The 24,303-nt window shown below is 35.5% G+C and overlaps 1 protein-coding gene across 1 annotated transcript in view; it reads left to right on the forward strand.

Annotated features, from left to right (window-relative positions):
• COL11A1 (collagen type XI alpha 1 chain) overlaps positions 1 to 9,253 on the forward strand; it is a 225,048-nt gene extending 215,795 nt beyond the window's left edge. The window contains exons 64-67 of the mRNA XM_055584945.1: positions 1,405 to 1,517; positions 4,024 to 4,092; positions 6,268 to 6,501; positions 8,198 to 9,253. Of these exons, the coding sequence (XP_055440920.1) occupies positions 1,405 to 1,517; positions 4,024 to 4,092; positions 6,268 to 6,501; positions 8,198 to 8,344 (563 nt within the window). The 3' untranslated portion in view covers positions 8,345 to 9,253. The remainder of the gene's footprint in view (positions 1 to 1,404; positions 1,518 to 4,023; positions 4,093 to 6,267; positions 6,502 to 8,197) is intronic.
• Positions 9,254 to 24,303: the final 15,050 nt, after the last annotated feature.

The following is a 24,303-nucleotide window of genomic DNA, read 5'->3' on the forward strand; positions in this document are numbered from 1 at the left end:
AAACCCTAAGAAATATCAAAGATTAAGAGTGGTTTTTCCAGTTGGTAAAATCTTTAAGATGATTTTTATTTTCTTGTGTAATTTTCTTCCAAGAATTTTAATTGGTTCCAGATGTGAAATTATTAATGGTGTAATTAGAAAAAGTATATTTTTTTGTTAAAGAATTTATTTTAAAAAGCAAACTGATATTAAATTTTCAGGAGTTCCAATACTAAGCCAAGCAGTTTGAGCTTTTACGTTGTTTAAAGTTCATAATCAGTGAATTGACATAATTCAAATCAGGATTTGAAATGAAATGGCAGCATGAAGAATGTTAGGAGAGAAGTAGTCATCACATATCTTCCAAGTCTATCTCCCCAATTATTCTCAAATAACCCCATTGTCAATTACTTAAAGAATAACTTTTTGTTAGTCCCACTACTTAACATCATTACTCACCTAACACCAAATTAATGGTCATGGTCATTTACATGATAAAATTAGTTCTGTGCCATTTAGATAATATAATTAATAGCAAACTGTATTTAAATATATAAAATAGACTTATTTGGAGCCCATTTAAAGAGGGAGTACATTTACTTAATGAAGTTTTTGTTATACAGTAATGCAAAAGAATGATCCTTGAAGCTAAGTAGATACTCTCACCTCCATCAATACAGATAAATAAATCAAGGAAAAATATAATGATCATTATAGTCAGGTTATTGCTGTTTTAGTTGCTAAGTCATGTCCAACTCTTTTGCAACCCCATGGCCTGTAGCCTGCCAGGCTTCTCAGTCCATGGGATTTCACTTAAGTAGTAAATAAAACATATAGGATTTAGGGTCAAGTATATCTCCACCCAATGTACTTGCAATTTATTATATGTAAATCAATAGGGTATTAATATTTGAGGAGGAGTCATTTAAGCCGAAACCCAAAAGTAATAGGCATGCTAAGAATAAAAAAAAGGATGTTCCAGGAAGATGGGGACATTCGCAAAGCTCCAGGCAGACAAAACAATAGGTCATTCTTTCTTCAAACATATACCCCGATGTGACCAAAAGCATAAAAGTGATCCATGTAGAAAAATCAATGACTATTCATTTTTCCTTATTTCTCCAATAAAATTGGCCCTATAATATATTCAATTTTTTATATAAATGTATTTGTGCTTATGCTGTGCTTAGTTTCTCAGTTGTGTCTGACTCTTTGCAACTCCATGGACTGTAGCCCACCAGCCTCCACTGTCCACGGGGATTCTCCAGGCAAGAATACTGGAGTGGGTTGCCATGCCCTCCTCCAGGGGATCTTCCCAACTCAGGGATCGACCCCAGGTCTCCTGCATTGTGGGTAGATTCTTTATCAGCCACCAGCAAAGCCCAAAATGTATTTGCATATGACTTATTTTTTTTCCGCTTTCAGGTGAATATTGGATTGATCCCAACCAAGGTTGCTCAGGAGATTCCTTCAAAGTTTACTGTAATTTCACATCTGGTGGTGAGACTTGCATTTATCCAGACAAAAAATCGGAGGGAGTAAGTAACCAATCTGTTTTGATGGTGACTGTTGACAGTTTATGTCATGTTTTTGCAATATTGAAGTAAACAGGAAAATTATATTGTCATATTTTCATTTATCTGCTTTTCTTACAGGGGTAATTAGAGCATTTCATTTGCATAAACATGAATAAGGCACCAAAGTGAGACATGTAGTTAACAAATACTTTTTATTTTTTAGCCAGATGTACTCTTTATGCACCTGCTTGCTCTCTAAAATTCTATGACTTTCCATGACACAGCACAGCTGATTATCAGATTTTAGTATATGCATAGTGGTATTCTTTCCAATTACCATGTGATAGAACTCACAGCTGTATTTTACGCTCAAAATACACAAAATACACAAGAACGAATCTATAACATAAGAGTATTCTCTGTACTTTCAGATAGTCTCTTCAAACATATTCCTTGATTTTCACCAAGCAGTATCAATATATGTGAGTTCTATCTTTAAAGGGAAAGTGAAGTCACTCAGTCGTGTCCGACTCTTTGCGACCCCATAGACTGCAATGGCACCCCACTCCAGTACTCTTGCCTGGAAAATCCCACGGGTGGAGGAGCCTGGTAGGCTGCAGTCCATGGGGTCGTGAAGAGTCGGACATGACTGAGCAACTTCACTTTCACTTTTCACTTTAATGCATTGGAGAAGGAAATGGCAACCCACTCCAGTGTTCTTGCCTGGAGAATCCCAGGGACCGGGGAGCATGGTGGGCTGCCATCTATGGGGTCGCACTGAGTCGGACACAACTGAAGTGACTTAGCAGCAGCAGCAGACTGTAGCCTACCAGGCTCCTCCGTCCATGGGATTTTCCAGGCACGAGTACTGGAGTGGGGTGCCATTTCCTTCTCCAGAGGATCTTCCTGACCCAGGGATTGAACCCAGGTCTCCTGCATTGTAGGCAGATGCTTTTCCATCTGAGCCACCAGGGAAGCTATAGGCAAATTATTAATATAAGATTTTTCACTAACATAATTACTTTCTCCAAACATTTTATAGATGGGACATTTTGATTTTACCTGTATACTTTTAATAAATCATATTCTTGTTAGTAAGTGGAGTTGGCATGCAGAGGCACAGAATCTCCTTGAGACAAAACAAGCAACTTTTAAAAAACATTTTACTTTTATAGGAGTATAATTGATCTACAAGATTGTGTTTGTTTCAGGTGTACAGCAAAGTGATTCAGTTATATATATTATATATATATATATATACACATACATATACATATATATTCATTCTTTTTTAGGTTCTTTTCTTATATAGGTTATCACAGAATATTGGGTAGATTTCCCTGTGCTATACAGTAGGTCCTTGTTGAGTATCTGTTTTATGTATAGTAGTGTGTGTGTGTTCACCCCAAGCTCCTGATTTATCCCACCCCCCTCCACGTTTCCCCTTTGGTAACCACAGGTTTATAAGAAAATAAGGAGCTTTGTGACTAATCTCTTTAGGAGAGACATTTAGTTTGTAAGTGAATGATGGATAGTAGGAGCAGGAAACAAAGCAACTTCTGTTTCCCAACCACATTTTGCATGTGGGGAAGCATAATAAAGCTCCTCTAGTCCACAGAGAAATGTGGGAAAATGGAAATGCCTCCCCTTACAGGATTACTCAAATTCCCTCTAGTGAGGCCTTGCTGCTGCTGCTGCTGCTAAGTTGCTTCAGTCATGTCTGACTCCATGCGACCCCATAGACGGCAGCCCACTAGGCTCCCCCATCCCTGGGATTCTCCAGGCAAGAACACTGGAGTGGGTTGCCATTTCCTTCTCCAATGCATGAAAGTAAAAAATGAAAGTGAAGTCGCTCAGTCGTGTCTGACTCTTAGCGACCCCATGGACTGCAGCCTACCAGGCTCCTCCATCCATGGGATTTTCCAGGCAAGAGTACTGGAGTGGGGTGCCATTGCCTTCTCCGAGCGATGCCTTAAATACCTCTATATTTTGCTGATCTTTGAAAAGCTAAATAATAAGATTTATAAAAGTTTCTAATCATTTTCCCCAGCAGAGAATGATTAGGCTTGTTTCCTGCCAAGCTTAATCTTGACTTCTCCATAGCATCCAGTCCTCAGTTACTATGCTGCAGGATGCCTCCCTTGGTTATGAACTACTAAAGGTTTCTATCTGCCTTGATGGCAGATTCTAACTGGCATTGTGAGGATTTCTTTAGCAAGGAGTTGCCTAAGAGTTCTGCCCACATCTCCTATAGCCAACACTTGGTATGCCTTTACCAGGTTATTTTCCACCTCCCTTATTTTGTAGCAATTAAAGAAAACAGGAAAAAAAAATGGCTCAAAATTCACTAAATGGGAATTCACAGATCTATCTGAAATTTTGCTCTTTATCCTGTTTTGTATTATCCAGGTAAACCATTCTAAAAACTCTTCAGCATCATAGTATTACTGAAAATAAATGATAAATATATAAACAATATTGTTTATAATTTTAACCTGCTTTCTAACTTTTCTTTTCTTTGCAACAGGTAAGAATTTCATCATGGCCAAAGGAGAAACCAGGAAGCTGGTTTAGTGAATTTAAGAGAGGAAAACTGGTATGTTATTACCTTAGCATGCATGGTGTATCTTAAACATCATAACTCAAGTTCAAATTATATAATCTCTAGCCCCTTACTGTGAAAGTCTAAATCATACAAAGAAGGATTCCATGTACTCTCTAGTTTGCTTTATCTAAATCTCTTAGACCAATTTTGGGATTTTTAGAGAGAAGTCTAAAATTTTTACCAAAATAAATGGAAATATATTAAATTTATTAAAATAATAAAATCAAATAAAGTATGCATTTCACTAAGTACTTGAGATAGATAGCATAAAAATGGACTATATTAGAAATATGAGTTATAGAGAGTATAATATCTATTTAGGAAGGATCTCTGACTATTTCATTTCCTTTATACTTGAAATCTAATTTATTCTTTGTTTTCAATTGCAATAAGAATTTTTGGAATGTGAAATGTTTTTTCCAATAGTTACATCTGGAAATAAAGTGAGCTGACTGACTGACCTTTTATATGGATTACATGTTTACTTAGATATTTCCATAGAATTACCAGTTCGTGGTTAGTCATTTTCTAGAGATATTTTAACATTGCATGCCAAAACTAAATTTGCATTTAAAAGCTGTTTAAGATATATTTGTTTTTGAAATGTTAATTATCATGTATTCTAATGAAAGTTTCTCATTTATTCAGATAATTATTCAAATTTTCAATGTTCTTTAAAAAAACTATGATTTTCCATTTATGACTATTTATACAATCGTTATCCTCTAAAAATCTACACATATTAATAATATTCTCCACATCATAAATCTCTAGTTCAGTTTTCAAGTTACATATTAAATATCCATGTTACAGTTTTATCTTTGTATGAGATAAAAATACATACACAGATAGAGCTCTCTGTGTGTAGTTTTATTTTTTGCTGTTTTGTTTTCCTTAGAGTGGATTTCCCAGTTTTTTTCTCTAACCTCTCAGGTATTCTCATCATCTGAACTGTTAATCAGAAAGAATTAAGTAAATCAATAATAAGGAGGAAAAGTGAAGCAAAAGTTGCTTGTGGACAGTTGTCCATGGAATTCTCCAGGCCAGAATACTGGAGTGGGTAGTATTTCCCTTCTCCAGCAGATCTTCCTGACCCAGGAATCAAACCAGGATCTCCTGCATTGCAGGCAGATTCTTTACCAACTGAGCTATCAGGGAAGCCCAATAAGAAGGAAAGTCACAGATAACTGCCTTTATATTGAATTAATCTATAACCTGGGCAAATTTCTTACTTAATTTTTAAAATATAAGTTTATATGTCTCAGCTAATCCCAGATAGTTTATTTATACCCAGTAAAACAAATTACGAGCTTGACAAAAGAGACAGTTTTTAATAATTTGAAATTAGGACTGTGTTCCTTCTCAAAACATAAAGTATTTTCTGATAACAAATATTTACTTGCATGTCTCAGGCAATATGCTTGGTGCTGATGATACAAAGATGAATATAATTACATCAACTAAGAACAGACAAACAGGAGGTCTGTGGTGAAAATTAGAAGACCAAAAACCTCTTGGAAGACTGTGGCCCCAAAATGAAAAATGCAGGAATGTGTTGAAAATTTTGAATCAAACAGATATACTAGGAAAATAGGGGAAAACAAACATAAAAATAATCAATCTTTGCATTTCACTGAGATTCCTTGATTTTCATTTTCACTGTTTTACCACTCTATTATTCAAAAGGGCTTCCTTGATAGCTCAGTTGGTAAAAAAAATCCACCTGCAATGCAGGAGACCCTGGTTCGATTCCTGGGTCAGGAAGATCCACTGGAGAAGGGACAGGCTACCCACTCCAGTATTCTGGCCTGGAGAATTCCCTGGACTATATCAAAAAGGTACAGGAGTATAATGAAATAATTCTTGGAAACAAATAAAAAATTACATTTTTTTGTGGTATTTACTGACTGACTAGGAAAATGAAGTATAGAGGTAAAATGATTTTTTTTTCCAAGATAAGTATTGTTGATAGTAGCTAAGGTGAAAACCCATCTTCATTTCATAAATTCCTATATCTGAGTCTTCTGACTCTCAGTGCATACTTTCTTTCATTAAGTAAGAAATAGGTCTGTTGATACATCCACATGCTTCTGGGATCTCAATTCACTGTTGACAGTGATTTTATTCTTTATAATAGAATGTGTCTCTTTATTCTCTTATTTCCAGCTTTCATATTTAGATGTCGAAGGCAATTCCATTAATATGGTGCAAATGACATTCCTGAAACTGCTGACTGCCTCTGCTCGGCAAAATTTCACCTATTACTGTCATCAGTCAGTGGCCTGGCATGATGTGTCATCCGGAAGCTATGACAAAGCACTTCGGTTCTTGGGATCAAATGATGAGGAGATGTCCTATGACAACAACCCTTACATCAAAGCCCTATTTGACGGCTGTGCGGTGAGTACAGTCCCTGTGGCCTTCTTTCACAGAGATGAGAGGCAATGTATAGCCATTCCACTTTAGCCCTAAGTCAGATTTCTCTCATGAAGGGGATGTCAATTGTCATTAAGGCTCGATGCTTAACACTGACATATTAAAGTGCTGCTGCTACTGCCGCTAAGTTGCCTCAGTCGTGTCCGACTCTGTGAGACCCCAGAGACGGCAGCCCACCAGGCCCCCCCATCCCTGGGATTCTCTAGGCAAGAACGCTGGAGTGGGTTGCTATTTCCTTCCCCAATGCATGAAAGTGAAAAGTCAAAGTGAAGTCGCTCAGTCGTGTCTGACTTTTAGCCACCCCATGGACTGCAGCCTACCAGGCTCCTCCATCCATGGGATTTTCCAGGCAAGAGTACTGGAGTGGGGTGCCATTGCCTTCTCCAATGCATGAAAGTGAAAAGTGAAAGTGAAGTCGCTCAGGTTGTCTACTTGAAAGTTACACAGTTGTGTCCGACTCCTAGCAACCCCATGGACTGCAGTCTACCAGGCTCCTCCGTCCATGGGATTTTCCAGGCAAGAGTACTGGAGTGAAACCAGTACTGAAGCCATTGCCTTCTCCAATATTACAGTACAGTATATTAGAAACCACTAGTACTCACACACAAACACACACACACAGATACAGAAACTGAAACATACATATAGACACACTTTTAAAGCCACAGCAGAAGGTAATCTTGGGTCATATGTTATTTTTATGGAATTATTCCTGATATTTAAATACTATTACAGCTAGTTATTCTTGGAATGAAAAAGATCAAGAGCCTTATTTCATTTGCCTCCTTAATTCATGATTCTAAAATGACAGTTAAAGGAATCATCATTATACCATTCATACCATAGATAATTCTTATCTTGTATTTTGCTTATAGAGGTTTGCGGATTGGTATTATGTTACAAGAGCTTAAACAGATACAGTCATTTTGTTATTTTAATCCTCTGCAACTGTCTTTCTCACACATATGGTAATTTCATAACAGCAAATGACCAAGAGAGCATCCTTAAAAATTTGTTTTCCTAGCTGATTACTGAAAAGCCACAATTACAAATAAACAAAGTAAGTAGCTTACACATAGACCAAAGAAGAGAACATACTGTATATTGAAAGGAGCAAGTGATTTAGATTTCCCAACATAATGTACTGATAATTATTCATAAAATTAATACATAGCAACAGAAATACTTTGACTTTGGACTTCTTGTATTATAATTCCTACACTGTATTCAAATTTTTCTTAGAAAATTTGCTTATATGTGTGTGTATACATATATATTTATATACATATATCTTAATTATTATAACAATGTTAAGGATATATTATTTATGCAAAGATATGACCCAGTACCAATATCAGTTTTCACATATTAAAATGTATATATCAATTCAGTAAGATTCTCTGCAGCTGTGCAATATATTAGAGTAACATTTTGAATATGTGCAGCTAAATACTAAATACGGTCAACATTCAAAATTTAAAACTACATATGACATCAGCAAAAACAAGAAGAGTGAATTACTACAAAGATAATGGCAAATTTGTTTTCCATTCTCTTCTTTCTTACCTTCTTACCTCTACTCAGAGGCTTAAGAAAAAAATAATGTATGTTAGAAGTATGCAATGATTGTATAACTTTTTATTTCTTCTTAACTTTACAGTCCAGAAAAGGCTATGAAAAGACTGTGATTGAAATCAATACACCGAAAATTGATCAAGTACCTATCGTTGATGTAATGATCAATGACTTTGGTGATCAGAATCAGAAGTTTGGATTTGAAGTTGGTCCTGTTTGTTTTCTTGGCTAAGATTAGGACAAAGAACATATGAAATCAACAGAAAATATACCTTGGTACCACCAACCCATTTTATGCCACATGCAAGTTTTGAATAAGAATGGTATAGAAAATAACTTGCTACATATGTATGTGCCAATTAGGAAATACTGATGCCCTTGTGGGCACAGAACCACATGACAAAACTTTGAAAATCATAAAAATATAAGATAGTGTGGCTGAGATGGAAACAGGCCTTATTCTTGAATCCCAATTTTCATCTCTCCTTTTCCTATTTGGATTTCTTTGGTGCTGTAGAAAAAAAAAAGAGAAAAATATATATTCATAAAAGATATGGTGCTCATTCCCATCCATCAAGGATGTGCTAAAACAATGTGTTTAATAAATTGTAATTTTATGTACAGTTCTATACTGTTATCTATGTGTCCATTTCCAAAACTTGCACGTGTCTCTGAATTCCATCTGACTCTAATTTTATGACAATTGCAGAAATATGATGGCAATAAATATATGTATTATGAAAAAATAAAACTGTAATTTCTGGTGGCTCTAATTCCCTTTCTTTGATGAATAATAAAATGCCTTTGTATATATTGATGTTGAAGAGTTCAGTTATTTGATGTCGCCAACAAATTTCTCAGAGGGCAAAACCTGGAAGACTTTTGGAAGCACATACCAAGCAACTCTTCTCTTCTGACCGTAACTTTGCTGAATTTCAGCCAAAAACATCATGCATTTTGATGCTTTATTCAGTGCTATACCTCAACCGTTTTCTTTTCAGAATCCAGGATCTCACAGGATACTTGTACATATGGAAAACAAGCAAGTTTATATTTTTGGACAGGAAAACGTGTATGAGAAGCTATTTTAACAGATTGATGCCTACATCAAGCAATCAATCACATGTACAATTTCTTTAACTACGTTATCTCATCTCATTGTTTTCAGTGTGCTTCAGCTATTCAGGTTAATATTAAAAGATGGAAACTAAGCAATTATTTATGAACTTGTTAAATGTTATATTTTAATCAATCAACTTTTAGAATTTGATGCTAAGTTGCATATAGTCTTCAAATATTATTTTACTTGCACCTGTCCAACAAATATTATTTCTTTTCTTTCAAGATAATATCATACATTATTTGACCTACCTAATTGCTAAATAACATAAGGGTGAACTGTTACTAATAGTGCTTGTACTAAAAGTCATACTTATTAAAAAAAATAAAAATATTTTTTCCACTAAGGCATTTTCTTTCAGGTAGCTTGAAATAGCAGTAAAATCTAAAAATAACAAATTGAACTTTGTATCTATTTTAAGTAATATATGTAAGACTTGAAAATAAATGTTTTATTATTTCTTATATGAAGTGTTAAGTTAATTGATACTAGATTTCACTGGAACATTTTCAACTGATAATTTATCACAAAAGAACATACTTGTAATATTGACATTAAAACGTGAACATTGTCATTCAGAAGTTCTTTTATTTTTTAAATCAAGTTTGTAAATGTCCTTTGAAGAAGGGAGATATGAATGGTATAAATAAACTCAAGTCTTGTCTACCTGGATTGGTCATTCTCTTTCTTAAATAGGTTTTAAATTACTCTATTGCAGAAAAGGCTCTCAATTTGTTTCTTGACCATCCAGGTTAGAATAGTTTTACACTTCTGAAAAAGAATATTATCCTTCATAGATTAGTTGTTTAAAATTCTCCACATTTCCAAAATAAACTCTATAAACAAAATGATAGGGTATGCTTAATTTTTAAAATATTTTTATAATTAAAAACTTAATGATGTTTCAAACATTCATAATTTCAGCATTACAAGAATTTCCAGATATTTTACTTGAAATATAGACTTTAATATAGACTGTATAGGCTTCCCTGATAGTTCAGTTGGTAAAGAATCTGCCTGCAATGCAGGAGACCTCTGTTCAATTCCTGGGTCAGGAAGATCCCCTGAAGAGGGGATAGGCTACCCACTTCAGTATTCTTGGGCTTTCCTTGTGGCTCAGCTGGTAAATAATTTGCTTGCAATGCAGAGACCTGGGTTTGATCCCTGGGTTGGGAAGATCCCCTGGAGAAGGGAAAGGCTACCCACTCCAATATTCTGGCCTGGTGAATTCCAGGGACTGTATAGTCCATGTGGTCTCAAAGACTCAAACATGAGTGAGCAACTTTCACGTCATAGACTCTAAATCATACATAAAATAATATTGTCTATCAAGAGGAATTCCATACATCAGACAATTTAATGAATGCATAGTAATGAGGGAATTTTTTCATATTGACCTGCATTGGGGAAGTTGCGTCATTTGTCCATTTAAACAAAATGGCTTCAAACGTTGCACTTAACTGAATTAATGCATAAATAGCTAACTCACCTATCCTTTTCTATACCTTTCATCTATGCATATGGTCTTCTGCATGCTATCGAATTTTTTCTGTCTCCTTATTGATTTCATCTGAAAAGGAATCTCTCTGTAAGGGAAAATGGATACTATGCAACATTCTAGTCTTGACCAAGAACTTATGAATCGTTCATGTGTAAATTATGGAAAGTAATATTGACTTTGCAGGCATAGGTAAATCCTGGGCCTGATACACATAAAGTTTGGTATAATTCTCTTTAAAAAGCGAATACAAAATTACAAATAAAAAATACAAAAGTTACTATTTAAAATGAGTAAAGGTATTACAACAAATTATTAATTTAAAAAATGGACCAACACCTAAAGTATCAGAACATCCAGGAAAATATTGATATTTTTATTAATTAAATCTCTAAAGTACTTCTGTAACAATTTTATCCATGTGTTTGCTTGTTTATTATTTATTTGGCTGCAACCTCTGAGTGCCTCTTCAAATGACAATCTTAAATTTCTTTTAGAAATAATGTTTCTCTAACAAGTTAGGTTTAAAGTGCTTTTTATTGTCAATAGCTTAGAGATGTTTCAGAGTCAAATTCTGTTATTGGTGAGTATTGCTTAATGTTAGATTATTTTAAATTCAGGAAAATCTCTTTTATAGTTCCTTCACACTATACTTCACACCATAAATTTGTGAGAGTTTTCCAGAGCACAGCCTCTGATTCTGTACGTTTTCTACCTTGTTGCTCCTCCATTATCAATAGATTCAAGTTCTGGGCACCATAATACACATGCATACAATGGTATAAATTCTTCCCTTGTAGCTTTTTCATTATCATAACAAGTGGGTGACAGGACTATTCCTGAAAGCCATATCTATACTGAGATTACTGGCAATTTAATTATACATAAATATTAGCTGCAAGCCACATAATTATATCCCACATAGGCATATTCCACAAATGCCAAGTAAATGAATCTCTAATCAAATTTCCTCCTTACAGCTTCCTTCCACACCGCCCAACACAAAAAAAGAATATCAAGAAGTTGGCATGTAATCACAAAGTATTTAGCTGATCCTGGTTAAAGAATCTTTGGCAAATCTTAACTAATCATATGACCACATGGGCATATTTTTAGAATCTCGTTAAGGTCTTAGATGATGCCTGTGAAAGAGGATTATGAAGCTTAAGTTTTATTGGTTTCAAGTAAATAGTCCTCTGCAAGCTGGATAACAGCAAAGTAAATGAGTTAATTAAGGGCCTAGCACACTGATATACACTAAGAGCCAAATAAATAATGACTATCGCAAAGTAAATACAGATTGTATCACAGAGGTCCAAATCAGGAAAGAGACTCACATAAAATACAAGCCATGGGACTTCCCTGGTGGTCCAGTGGTTAACACTCCATGCCTGCAATGCAGGGGACCCACGTTTGAACCCTGCTCAGGGAATGGGGTTGCACAGAGTCGGACATGACTGAAGCGACTTAGCAGCAACAGCAGCAGCAGGGAACTAGATCCTATATGCCACAACTGAGAGTTTGCATGCCAAAAAAAAAAATCCTGCATGCCACAACTTAAAGTCCCACAAGCAGCAACAAAGACCCAGCACAGCCAAATAAATCAAAGAATAATAAAAAAAGATGTTTCAAATCATCTTAAAAAAAAATACAAGCCTTACAGAGATTCACAAAGGATACCAAAAAATGAAAGCAGTAGCATATACGATATCCAAGAATCCCAAATTCATCAGACAGAGCTCATCAAGGCCCATTTTACTAGGATGTTTTTGTTCTTGAGAAGGATAGGTTTGAAAGGTTTTAAGATCATTAGATTTTATATTTTGTATTTTGCTAGTCTCATATCTCTGTCATTGTCTTTAGTCGAGTCTCACTCTTTGCTACCCCATGGATTGTAGCCTGCCAGGCTCCTCTGTCCATGGGATTTTCCAGGCAAGAATACTGGAGTGGGTTGCCATTTCCTTTGCCAAAGTGAAAGTTGCTCAGTTGTGTCCGAGTCTTTGTGACCCCATGGACTGGACAGTACAGTCCATGGAATTCTCTGGCCTGGAGCTCAGTATTCTGAGCTGTATTCTCAGTATTCTGATACAATATTCTCAGTATCCTGGAGTATTCTGTGGCTCAGGCTAAAATACTGGAGTAGATAGCCTTTCCCTTCTGCAGGAAATCTTCCCAACCCAGGGATTGAACCCAGGTCTCCCACATTGCAGGCGGATTCTTTACCAGCTGAGCTACCTGGGAAGCACAAGCATATACAGAGCATATCTCTGTAGTGGTCATATAATTGATAATTCTTCAATGTAGCTTCAGTCCAGAGATCCAGAGATTGTAGAATTACTCACAATTTTAAATCTTTCAGAATATATTCTGCTAAAATATTCCAAGTTCAGTTATCAGTTCATAGGCAACACCTGCTATCTCCTTACTTATTTTCTTTTTTTCCTTTTTTCCTCACTGAGTGGTTTATGTGATCTGAGTTCCCCAACCAGGGATTGAACCCATGTTCTCTACAGTGAAAGCACAGAGTCCTAACCAATGGACCACCAGGGAATTCCCTCCTCATTTATTTTCTGTCTTGTAAGTACAGCACTCAATATTTATAAGGAGATTGGTCAGTGTCAAAAGAGAGGGAAAAATGAGTTACCAACCTGCTGTTAATTCTTTCCTTCTAAAAATATAAACCAAAATAATTTCAGAAATATTTCATGATATAAAATCTAGAACTTGTAATAGCCTTATAATGGCATTTATATAATAGTATTCATACAATGCTACACAAATACACAGATTTTTATTTTTAAATCACCTCTATAAGTTTATAAAGAAGTAAAACAGGTGTAAATAAAATGTCTGCTATTTTTCTGGCTTACTGAGGGAAATTAATATTCCTAAGGCACAAAGAAACTTTAACCTGAAAAGACCTCCATTTCTGAGCTCAACCTTGACAGGACAAGACTGAATTAAATAGAACAAACAAGTCCTCTAAGAAAGGATTTTCAGAGCCCTTTAATCAACACAGTGGAAAATTCTGTGTAACCAATTCATTAATGGTATTGGCATCTTACCTACTTCAGGAAAACAAAATAACTCAGTAAAATTGTTATCATAGCTATCGCTCTATAAGGCAAAATATATTTTAAAAACATTCAATTACAGTTTATGCAAAGTTTCTTAGCTATAGAGAAGCAAAGTTCACATGTTAGATAATTTATTATGTAGTTATTTCTACATAGTTACAGAGATCTTTACATCAATCCTGAGAGAATCATGGAAAAAGAGAAACTGATAATAACAACATTAGAAAAACTCTTAAGTTATTAATTAATTAAAAGTGGAAAAGTGATATTACTAGGTAAATAATTTTTTTTAAATTTTATATTTTTAGTGAAATAAAAGTCTCATCAGCATATCTTTCCTCTGTGTGGGAGACCTCTCCCACCCCTGGGCACACCACCTCCCTCCAGCCTCCTGTTCTCTCTCTCAAAGGGAGGCAGGAGAGGAAGGAGGGCAGCTGCAGTGGGGGCAGAATTTTGAAGTAAATATTTTCTAAAGATGGAGACAAATGGTTTTAAATAATTGAATCCTAAAACATCAACACAGAAAACAATGGTTATTTATCAGTTAATCAATGACTGAGGATATCATTTAGTGCTATCACAGGACAGTTTTCTATCAAAAAAATAAAAACTCCCCAAAATAATTATGTCAGAAAGTGTCTTCACTAAATCCTTAATCCCAGATTAATAGAAGAAAGGAAAACATCAGTTCTAAAAGAACAGTTTATTATTGAGTCAATTCCTAGGCAGGTTGATAAGAAGTCCAGGGTCCCTGAGGAGGAGAAAGGGGTCTGGAATTCTCAAGGAGGAAAGGACAAACTTTTTTTTACATTCCTTGGTAAGGATTATATAACAACAATGTATCCTGTTTGAGGACAGTTTCTCCTTCCTGAAAATCTTCTGACTAATCCTGTTATCTTAAAATGTATTCATCAAGTGACTGAAAGTTGCTCAGTCCTGTCTGTCTCTTTGCAGCCCCATGGATAATACAGTCCATGGAATTCTCCAGCCCAGAATACTGGAGTGGGTAGCTGTTCCCTTCTCCAGGGGATCATCCCAGTACAGGGATCAAACCCAGGTCTCCCAACATTGCAGGCGGATTCTTTACCAGCTGTAGCTCAGACGGGAAAGCATCTGCCTACAATGTGGTATACCTGGGTTCAGTCCCTGGGTTGGGAAGATCTCTTGGAGAAGGAAATGGCAATCCACTCCAGTATTCTTGCCTGGAAAATCCCACGGACGGAGGAGGAGTCTGGTAGGCTACAGTCCATGGGGTTGCAAAGAGTTGGACACGACTGAGCGACTTCACTCACTAAAATGTATATTATGGGAGTGGGTCTGGTAAGATCTTTCTACTGTTAGTTCTAATTCTGTCATCTTAACATGTAAATTGTGGGAGTGGGTCTATTAAGACCTTTGCAACCTTGAGACATTCTTTTGATTTATTGTAATAATCAATTAAAAAAATATAGCTCCCTTGCTAAGACTAGTGAGGGGGGCACTCTCTGTCCCCCTTCTGATGTCTGTGTCAGAGGTTTCTCTGTCCTTTTTCACTTTAATAAAACTCTGCTACACAAAGCTCTTGAGTGATCAAGCCTTGTCCCTGGTCCAGAAGCTAAATCTTATTCTTTGGAGACCATGAATCTGACACCATTTACCATAAACTATCATTATCAAGTTTCATATTATACAGATTTTTGGAGAACTGAAAGAACCATTAATACAGGTTTGTGAGTGTTTCATGAAGATGGCAAGTCTGCAAATATCTGTAGGGTTTGGATAGGTATGTGTAGAGGTGAGAAAGAAGACCATTTTAAGGAGGAAACCCAAAAAGAATTGCAGAGGCACAAGTTGGTGTAGCACCTGACAAAGAGGAGGAGTCTGATAAGTCCCAGTGATGAGACAGTATGGCCTGGGGTGAGGCCAAGGCCTGTGTTTAAGCTTTGGTTGTAATAGCTTGAAATCATGTAAGAGTATGGATAATATGTAATAAATAATTTTAAATGAATGCTTATTCTTGAGTTAGACAGTCACAATAAAAGTTGTATTTAGAATTACTATTTTGGGCAGTTTTTACAGTATCTACCAAGTAGGCATTCTATGCTGGATGGATCTGTAAGATGAGTCAGATAATAAGAATTATTAAGTGAAAGTTTATTGAATGATTGTGAAAATTTAAGTTAGTGGTAATACAAGTTTGGATTACAATAGTTACACTTCCATGATTTAAGAGGAAGAGACACATATAAAACAATTTGAGAGAATAAATGACTATATTTTACAATATTTAAAATATCCCAAAGTCTTTCACTGGATACACATACAAGTAAGTTACAGTTGCATAGCTTTTGAGAACATATATCGTAAAATAATAGAAAAGAAACCTTGTGTCTACTAAAATCTGAAACGCCAACAGGTTTCAGTAAGAAAAAAAAAAAGACATCTGACACAATCTTATCAACTGGCTTTGTATCACACATATTATGGTAGGATTACTTATGAAAATAATTTGTGATTGCTTAAACAGTACATGTTTACAACATTATGGGTAAATGACTGTCTCCTATATAAATAAAAGTTCATCTATATTATCAACCACAGAGGATATACATTTATAGAAAGAAAAATTAACTGATAAAACAATTATTATAGTTTTGTCTGTTGATATTGAAACTTTATAAGTAAAAATTGGAACATAAGGAGTAAGTAAATGGATGGGAGGCCTTGAAATAATTTTATATTATTAATTGGAAAAGAATATAATCTAGCTATAAACATATTAGGGCATGTAGGCACTCAATATCTATTTAAATATAAAAATGGGCAAATGAAGAAATCATATCTAAATGCCCTCTATTGTCTGCTCATCAAAGTCAAACTTTTTATAGATATACTGTTAGATAGGTTATAGATAGATAGAAACACTGTTTCTACGTTCTGACCCATTCTTCAATTCAGTAAAGTTGAACTCATCCCCTGACCATAAAAACTTTTCAAGATTACAAATAATGGAATATTCACCAATCCAAAGTGCATTTTCTCAGAGATGACAACTCAGTGTGTCAAAACCTGCTTCTTTTCCTGTGCTCTTAAGCTCAGTTAAAGACACCTCTATCCACAAAGTTACCTGGTCCAAAGACGTTCAAAGTCATTATGAATTGCTTGCTGTTCTTTCAAATCAGTCCTCTATTTTCCTCAATTTTCTTTTCTAGAAAATCTTTCACACCTTGTTTACCTTTTATCTTTGTTGATACTGCTTGAGTTTGGGTAGTAATGATTTTTCACCACAAAATTTTAATAACTTCCTGTATGATCTCCTACTTCTGGATACCCATATTCCCAAAAGCAACATATAAAATTGTTCAGTGGCTTCCTATCACCTATAACATTGTCTTTTTTTGTTTTTGTTTATTTTACTGCTTACAAAGAGTATATTCACACCCTCCCCTTCTCTCTTGCTTTCTCTTATCCATAGGCACCTAACATGAAAACAAAATAACATTTGCAAATGAGTACTCATTGTGAACACCCTAATATGTAATATTTCATATTAGAAAATGTAAGTTGTAAAAAAAAAAAAAAAGAAAAGAAAATGTAAGTTGTACAATGGGTTTCCCTGGTGGCTCAGATGGTAAAGAATCCGCCTGCAATTGGGAGTCCTGGATTCAATCCCTGGGATGGTAAGATCCCTGGAGGAGGGCATGGCAATCCACTCCAGAATTCTTGCCTGGAGAATTCTGTGGACAAAGGAGTCTGGTGGGCTACAGTCCACAGTCGCAAAGAGTCAGACATGACTGAGTAAGTAACAAAGGATAGGGCATTTGTAGATTGAATGATAAAGTTGTTAAAATCAGAATTAGAAGATTTAGTGATATGGGATGCTGTTCCTAACATATTTCTAAGTGAAAAAGCAATTTTTAAATGCAGAAAGCATAGACTTTTAAGGTCATTTTTCATATATTTGAAATAAATGTAGCTTCTACTCTGTGTGTGTCTTTGTGTTAATCATCACATACAATTGAGAACAAGCTTTATGAATATATCAGTCCTTTCACCATGCCAAGCAAAAAGCATGGCAATTAGTCATTTCCCTATAAATTTATCATCTGTAACAAAAAAGAAATGATGAATCATAAAATAAATACCACAAGTCAAAGACAGAAGTTCTTCAAGCTAATTATAGTAACTTAATTCAAATGAAGCATGCAAAAGCAGACCCAGGGATAGGTTAGTTTTGTATACTGGTGTAATTATGTAAGGTTTCTCAGTAAGAATCCTTCACAGTGATGCAAATCTATGTGCAAGTTCTATGCACTGTCTTCTGACTCATTGGTACTCCTGATGTTTCCACATTGTTATAGTTAAACAACACATCTGTTGAACAAAATGCAAGCTAAGATATAGATGTAGATCTTTGGAGAACCAGGAGAACTAAAGAATCAAAGGGAGACAAAGAAGACATCATTTCTACTTCATCTGTTCCTCTTCGCTCACCTATTTTCACCTAATTAAATGATTTTTGTTTTAATTCTTTTTCCAGTTTTATTGAGACATAACTGATATATAGCACTGTTAAAGTTTAAGGTATACAGCATGATGATCTGACTTACAGACATCATGAAGTGATTACCACAATAAGTTTAGTGAACATCCATCATCTCATACAGATACAAAATAAAAGAAAAAATATTTGTCCTTGTGATAAGAACTCTTAGGGTTTACTCCCATAAGACTTTCATATATAATATGGTGTGGTGTTAATGTTATTTATTGCATTATAACTGTAAGTCTGTATCTTTTGACCATCTTCATCCAGTCCCTCTCTCTCCTCATCCCCACTTCTGGTGACCACAAATATGATCTGTTTTTCTATGAGCTTCTTTATTTGCTTGTTTGATTTTTAAGTATAATTGACCTACAACACTATGATATTTCCTGGTGTATAACACAGTGATTCAATATTTCTATATAGCTAAAAAGGATTGCAGTGCTAAGTTTAGTTACCATCTGTACCATTCAAAGATGTTACAAATTATTGACTATATTCCCCATGCTATACATTTCACCCCTATGACTCAGTTATTTTGTAACTGGGAGTTTGTACCTCTTATTCTCCCCCACTATTTCATTAGTCCCCTCACCTTCACCCTTCTGGCAAGCACTTATTTGTTCTCTGTTTTAGTGGATGCTTTGTCTGAGAGGAGCTTTTTATGAACAATACATAATTATTATAAGGAGATTTGGTGAAGCTAAGTTTTATGTACACACACACACACACACACACACACACACATCTATAAACATAGACCTAAATAAAGTAAAACTGCCTAATTTACTCTATGAGAGATGCTTTAAAATGACTTGAGATTGCCTTTCTTTTATCCTTGACACATGTATATTCATGAACATTTAGCTATAATGTTAAAAATTTATCTTCACTTCTTGCTACATTTGACTATTAAAAAAGAATCCATGTTTTCATTGTTGTTATGTATGCATCTGTGCTTCCTATGTTTATTTTACTTGATCTTTCCATCTTAGGATGGCACATTCTTTAAAACAGCTTATAGGAAAGATTTAGCTTAGGTTAGAAGATAGGTATGAGGAAGCACTAAAAATCTGGCAGAAAGCCAACAGGCTGGACAGAAATGTTTAATCTTTCTTTATCCTTGACAAACTCTGAAACTGAAGCATGCGGAAATCCTACTAACTAAATGACCAAAATTTTCTTATGTAACCTCTTAGCTCTTATAGTAAAAAAAAAAAAAAAGCTACCTTTTTCCCCTGGAAGTGGGGTATCTTTGGTGTTTATATTTTAAAACAACCATCCTAAGCAAAGATTTTATTTTTGTAAAATTGTATACTATACTATAGCCACATATTTTGTAGAATGTGATTTAATTTGCTGTTCTTGAAACCCCAAAATGGCCAAGTACATTTTTGTAAACTGATGAAAGAATTGGCTTAAGGAAAGATCTCATTTGAGACATTAAAAAAAAAAAAAAACACTCTAGAAATATAGCTAAAGGAAATAGCAAAAGTTTATCTATAATATTTGGCAAAAAGAAAAATAAAATTCCTTAATTCTATCTTACTATTTTTTAAAAAAAATTCACGAGTTTTATCAGTCTTCTGAAAATGCTTTCCATGACTGTCTTACAATATATCTCAATTAGTGTGCCTAGTTGGAGCTTTTTTTTTTTTGAGTCAGTTTATTAACTATTACTCCTTATCGCAATCATCTACTTCTACTTCTTACCTATGCACACAAACACTCCAATCCATATTACTATTGCTACCCAGTTCATCCATCTCTAATTAATCAAATGTTACCATCTAAGTTTTCTATTACAATAATGCTGGCTAATGAACAACTTTAAAACTTAATGGTTTAAATATTACTTTTTATTATCATTCATGAGTCTGAGCAAAAATGGGAGATCTTTCTAGCCTGCATCTGGCTGAGCTGTTCTTGCTTGAACTTACTCGTATGTCTACTGACTGTGGGCAAATGAATAGCCAGCTGGGGAGTTCCTGTCAAGAATGATCTACCTGTTGGTGGATTTCCTTCACATAGTTTCTCATCCTCTTGCAGATTATAACAGACTTTTGCAAATGATGATGAAAAGAGAGGGAGACATAGATAGAGGAAGAGAGACAGAGAGAGATAGAGGGAGAGAAATAATCAGTTCAGTTCAATTCAGTTGCTCAGTTGTGTTCGACTCTTTGTGACCCCATGAACCAAAGCACAGCAGGCCTCCCTGTCCATCACCAACTCCAGGAGTTTACCCAAACACATGTCCATCGAGTTGGTGATGCCATCCAGCCATCTCATCCTCTGTCGTCCCCTTCTCCTCCTGCCCTCAATCTTTCCCAGCATCAGGGTCTTTTCAAATGAGTTAGCTCTTTGCATCAGGTGGCCAAAGTATTGGAGTTTCAGCTTTAGCATCAGTCCTTCCAATGAACACCCAGGACTGATCTCCTTTAGGATGGACTGGTTGGATCTCCTTGCAGTACAAGGGACTCTCAAGAGTCTTCTCCAACACCACACTTCAAAAGCATCAGTTCTTTTGTGCTCAGCTTTCTTCACAGTCCAACTCTCACATCCATACATGACCACTGGAAAAACCATAGCCTTAACTAGATGGAACTTTGTTGGCAAAGTAATGTCTCTGCTTTTTAATATGCTGTCTAGGTTGGTCATAACTTTCCTTCTAAGGAGCAAGCGTCTTTTAATTTCATGGCTGCAGTCACCATCTGCAGTGATTTTGGAGCCCAGAAAAATAAAGTCAGCCCATGTTTACCCATCTATTTGCCATGAGGTGATGGGACTGGAAAGAAAGTATACACAACCATTAATTTTAGGCCAGGGTCAAAACTGCTGTGGTGTAAATTAGGCCACATCTGTTTGGTCAAAGTAAGTCAAGAGACCACCAGACTCACTGGAAAAAGAAAATAGTCTCGACCCCTTAATGGGAGGGGCTGCAAAGTCACATGACAAAGTAAATGTATATGGGGAGGTATAAAAGACCCTGAAGATTTCCTTATTCTAGTACACTCTGTCAGTCTCCTGCTTAAAATCTTTCAATGGCTATTTCATATCTCATCAAATGTAAACTTTGCTCCCAAGATTTCAAATCCAATGACTTCCATCTAGTTTAACCTTCATTTTTCATCTAACTTAACCTCCTTTTTCATTTGTCCTCAACATGCTTCCTCTACCTGAGCCAGATCTACTCACTCTTACATGAATATGTCTATATTTTTAATCATTTATACTTTTGTGCTCTCACCTATATCTCCTACCTTTATGCCTTTTTCCATCTTTTATACCTAACCATATTTTTATACCTAATATAAAGATATACTGTATCTTTTATACCCAATCTATTTTTATTCAGCTTTAGTTTTACTAAGCTTTTATTTTGATTAGTCTCAGATGCTTCCTGAGTACTCTAGTGCACACAGCTGTTCTTAATTTCTGAACTCCTACAGTACAAACATATGTTCCACACCATTTCAGCTCTTGGATGTGTAATTCTTCATATCATATACTTCTGTTTAATGAGTGGTAGTTTGGTCTCCCCAATGAGAGTATAAAATATGAATTCCCTAGAATCTAAACATTAGTTCTAATCATATAGGTTTGTTATGGGTTGAATTATGTCCTCCAAAAATTCACCCACTGGACTCTTAACCACCATTCATCACAATATAATCTTATTGGAAGAGAAGATCTTTACAGAGGTAATCAATTTAATATGAAGTTATTAGGGAAGGTCCTAATCTAATAGCATGGATGTCCTTATGAAAAAGAGAAATTTGAACACAGAGACAAATATAGAGGGAAGAAAATGTGAGGATACAAAGGGAAAAGACAGCTGTCTACAAGCCAAGGAGAGAAGCTTGGAATAGATCTTTTCCTCAGAGCTATCAGAAAGAGCCATTGTCTTGACTTTCATCTTCTCTCTTCCAGAATTGTGAGATAATAATTTCCTGCTATTTCAACCATTCAGTCTGTGACACTCAGAATAGTCTTAGCAAACTAGTACTAAATATTAAATAAATATTTGTTTCTGTTTGAGTAATTGAATAGATGAAAGGCTCATAAGTATAAACTACCAAGTCTATGTTCTTAGATGAGAGAAATTTGGGCTGAATTGCTAGAAACTTAAAATTTCTGGATCAAACACTAACAATATATAAAACAAGCTTCTAGCTGCCAATATTAAACTACTGATGAATAAATTAATTAATTTTCTACCTTACACTTTAGATATGAGAGGAAGAAGCACAATGGATGGAAACAGAAGAGATGACCAAGTACTGCACACAGGGAGCGAAGTGAGCTATTTTGCTCAGTGCAGGTATAAAATAGTGGTTGGCAAACAGGGGATAAATATTAATGAACTGTATGAAATTAAACAGCAAAAATGTAACAGGAAGAGAAACTGGCAACCCATTCCAGTATTCTCACCTGAAAAATTCCATGGACAGAGGAGCCTGGTAGGTTACAGTCCTCAGGGGCAGGAAGAGTCAGACATGACTGAGCGATGAAGTAAGCACACGTACAAGTGTAACCAATTCAGCTGAGAAATGCCTTATTTATCTGTCCTTCTGGGTATACAGCAGCGAATCAGACAGACATTCATACCCTCATCACCTTTGAAACTTTAAAGGTAGATATATTTTTTAAATGAAAATTTGATACTAACAATAATAACAACAGTAAGCAAGTAATTTTGGTGATGGGCAAAATACAGGAAGCTGAGGTTATCTATGGCAGGGGTTCTAACCTTGATGAGGAAGCCAGTTAGATTTTTGTGAGTTAATAACCTTCAGTATGAGACTGAAAATATGTATAGAAACTGTCTTCCTCAATAACAGGGAAAGAGACAAAGTATGTTCAGGATATCATTATGATAATGATTATATGATGAATCTGATTCAACAAAAAAAAATATTGAAAGACAAAAGCACTGAGTATTTTTCTTATAGAGTGTGTTCAAAATTAACTTTTCTTCTTTCTTTGACTCCATCAAACCGTTTTCTGGTGTAATTCAGAAACTTTCTGTGAAACAAGCTGCAGCTCAGCCCCCTCGGGCTACTGCCCAACCTGGCCTGACACATTAGAAACAAGGAATAAAATAGCAAGAAATGCCTCAGAGACTCACTGAAACTTCTGCAGAGTAGATGAACACAGGTCTGACCAGCAGAACTGAAAACCCAAAGCAGTACTTCAGCGATAAAACTATACCAGAAATAGACGCAATCATCAAGGGAACAATTTAAAGCACCTGCTGATGATCCCGTCTCACAGCCCAAGTTAAGCCGAGAAAATTCAATATTGTCCAATGAAGTAAATAAAGTATTGAGGAAAATAAAATCCTAGTGCCTAAGATAACAATAGTATTGATGTCTGCAGATTCTGCATGACAGATGCACTCCATTGCCACTGCAGAAGTGGCTGCAGGGCTATATACCAGCTTGTGGCATCATGAACTATTCAATTTAGACAGATCCATACCCAAGACAGAGTGAGCTGGGCAGTTATCCTGTGTTCTGTTCTTTGGGGGAGCTCTGCTGTGTTGCCAGCAGTCAGCTGGGCAGCGATTCTATGAACCAGAGGGAGCTGTTTGCCAGATGGAGCTGGAAAAAGACATGAGACATGATTCCACCATAAGGAGGCCTTAAATTGGCCTGATCTCCAAAGACATCTAGGAGATGTCAATAAGAGCCACCTGTAGAACTGTTTGTACAATAACTCCTGGGAAAAATCATTAAAGAGATTATAAATGAGATCCTATATTGGGAACCAAAGAACCAAATCTGGCTCTCATACCTATGTTGTTTGGTCTGAATACTGCTGGCTTGCACACAACATTTTAAAATCTTTTAAATTAGTTGTTAATCTTTAAAAACTCAGATTTCTGGTTTCTCTCAAAAATATAGAGGATCTAACATAATGTGAATATTTATCCACTGCACCTTTTGGATGGGAACATATGCTTCTCTAA

This window comes from Bubalus kerabau, chromosome 6, assembly GCF_029407905.1.
Source record: "Bubalus kerabau isolate K-KA32 ecotype Philippines breed swamp buffalo chromosome 6, PCC_UOA_SB_1v2, whole genome shotgun sequence".
In the NCBI taxonomy this organism is placed as follows: domain Eukaryota; kingdom Metazoa; phylum Chordata; class Mammalia; order Artiodactyla; family Bovidae; genus Bubalus; species Bubalus kerabau.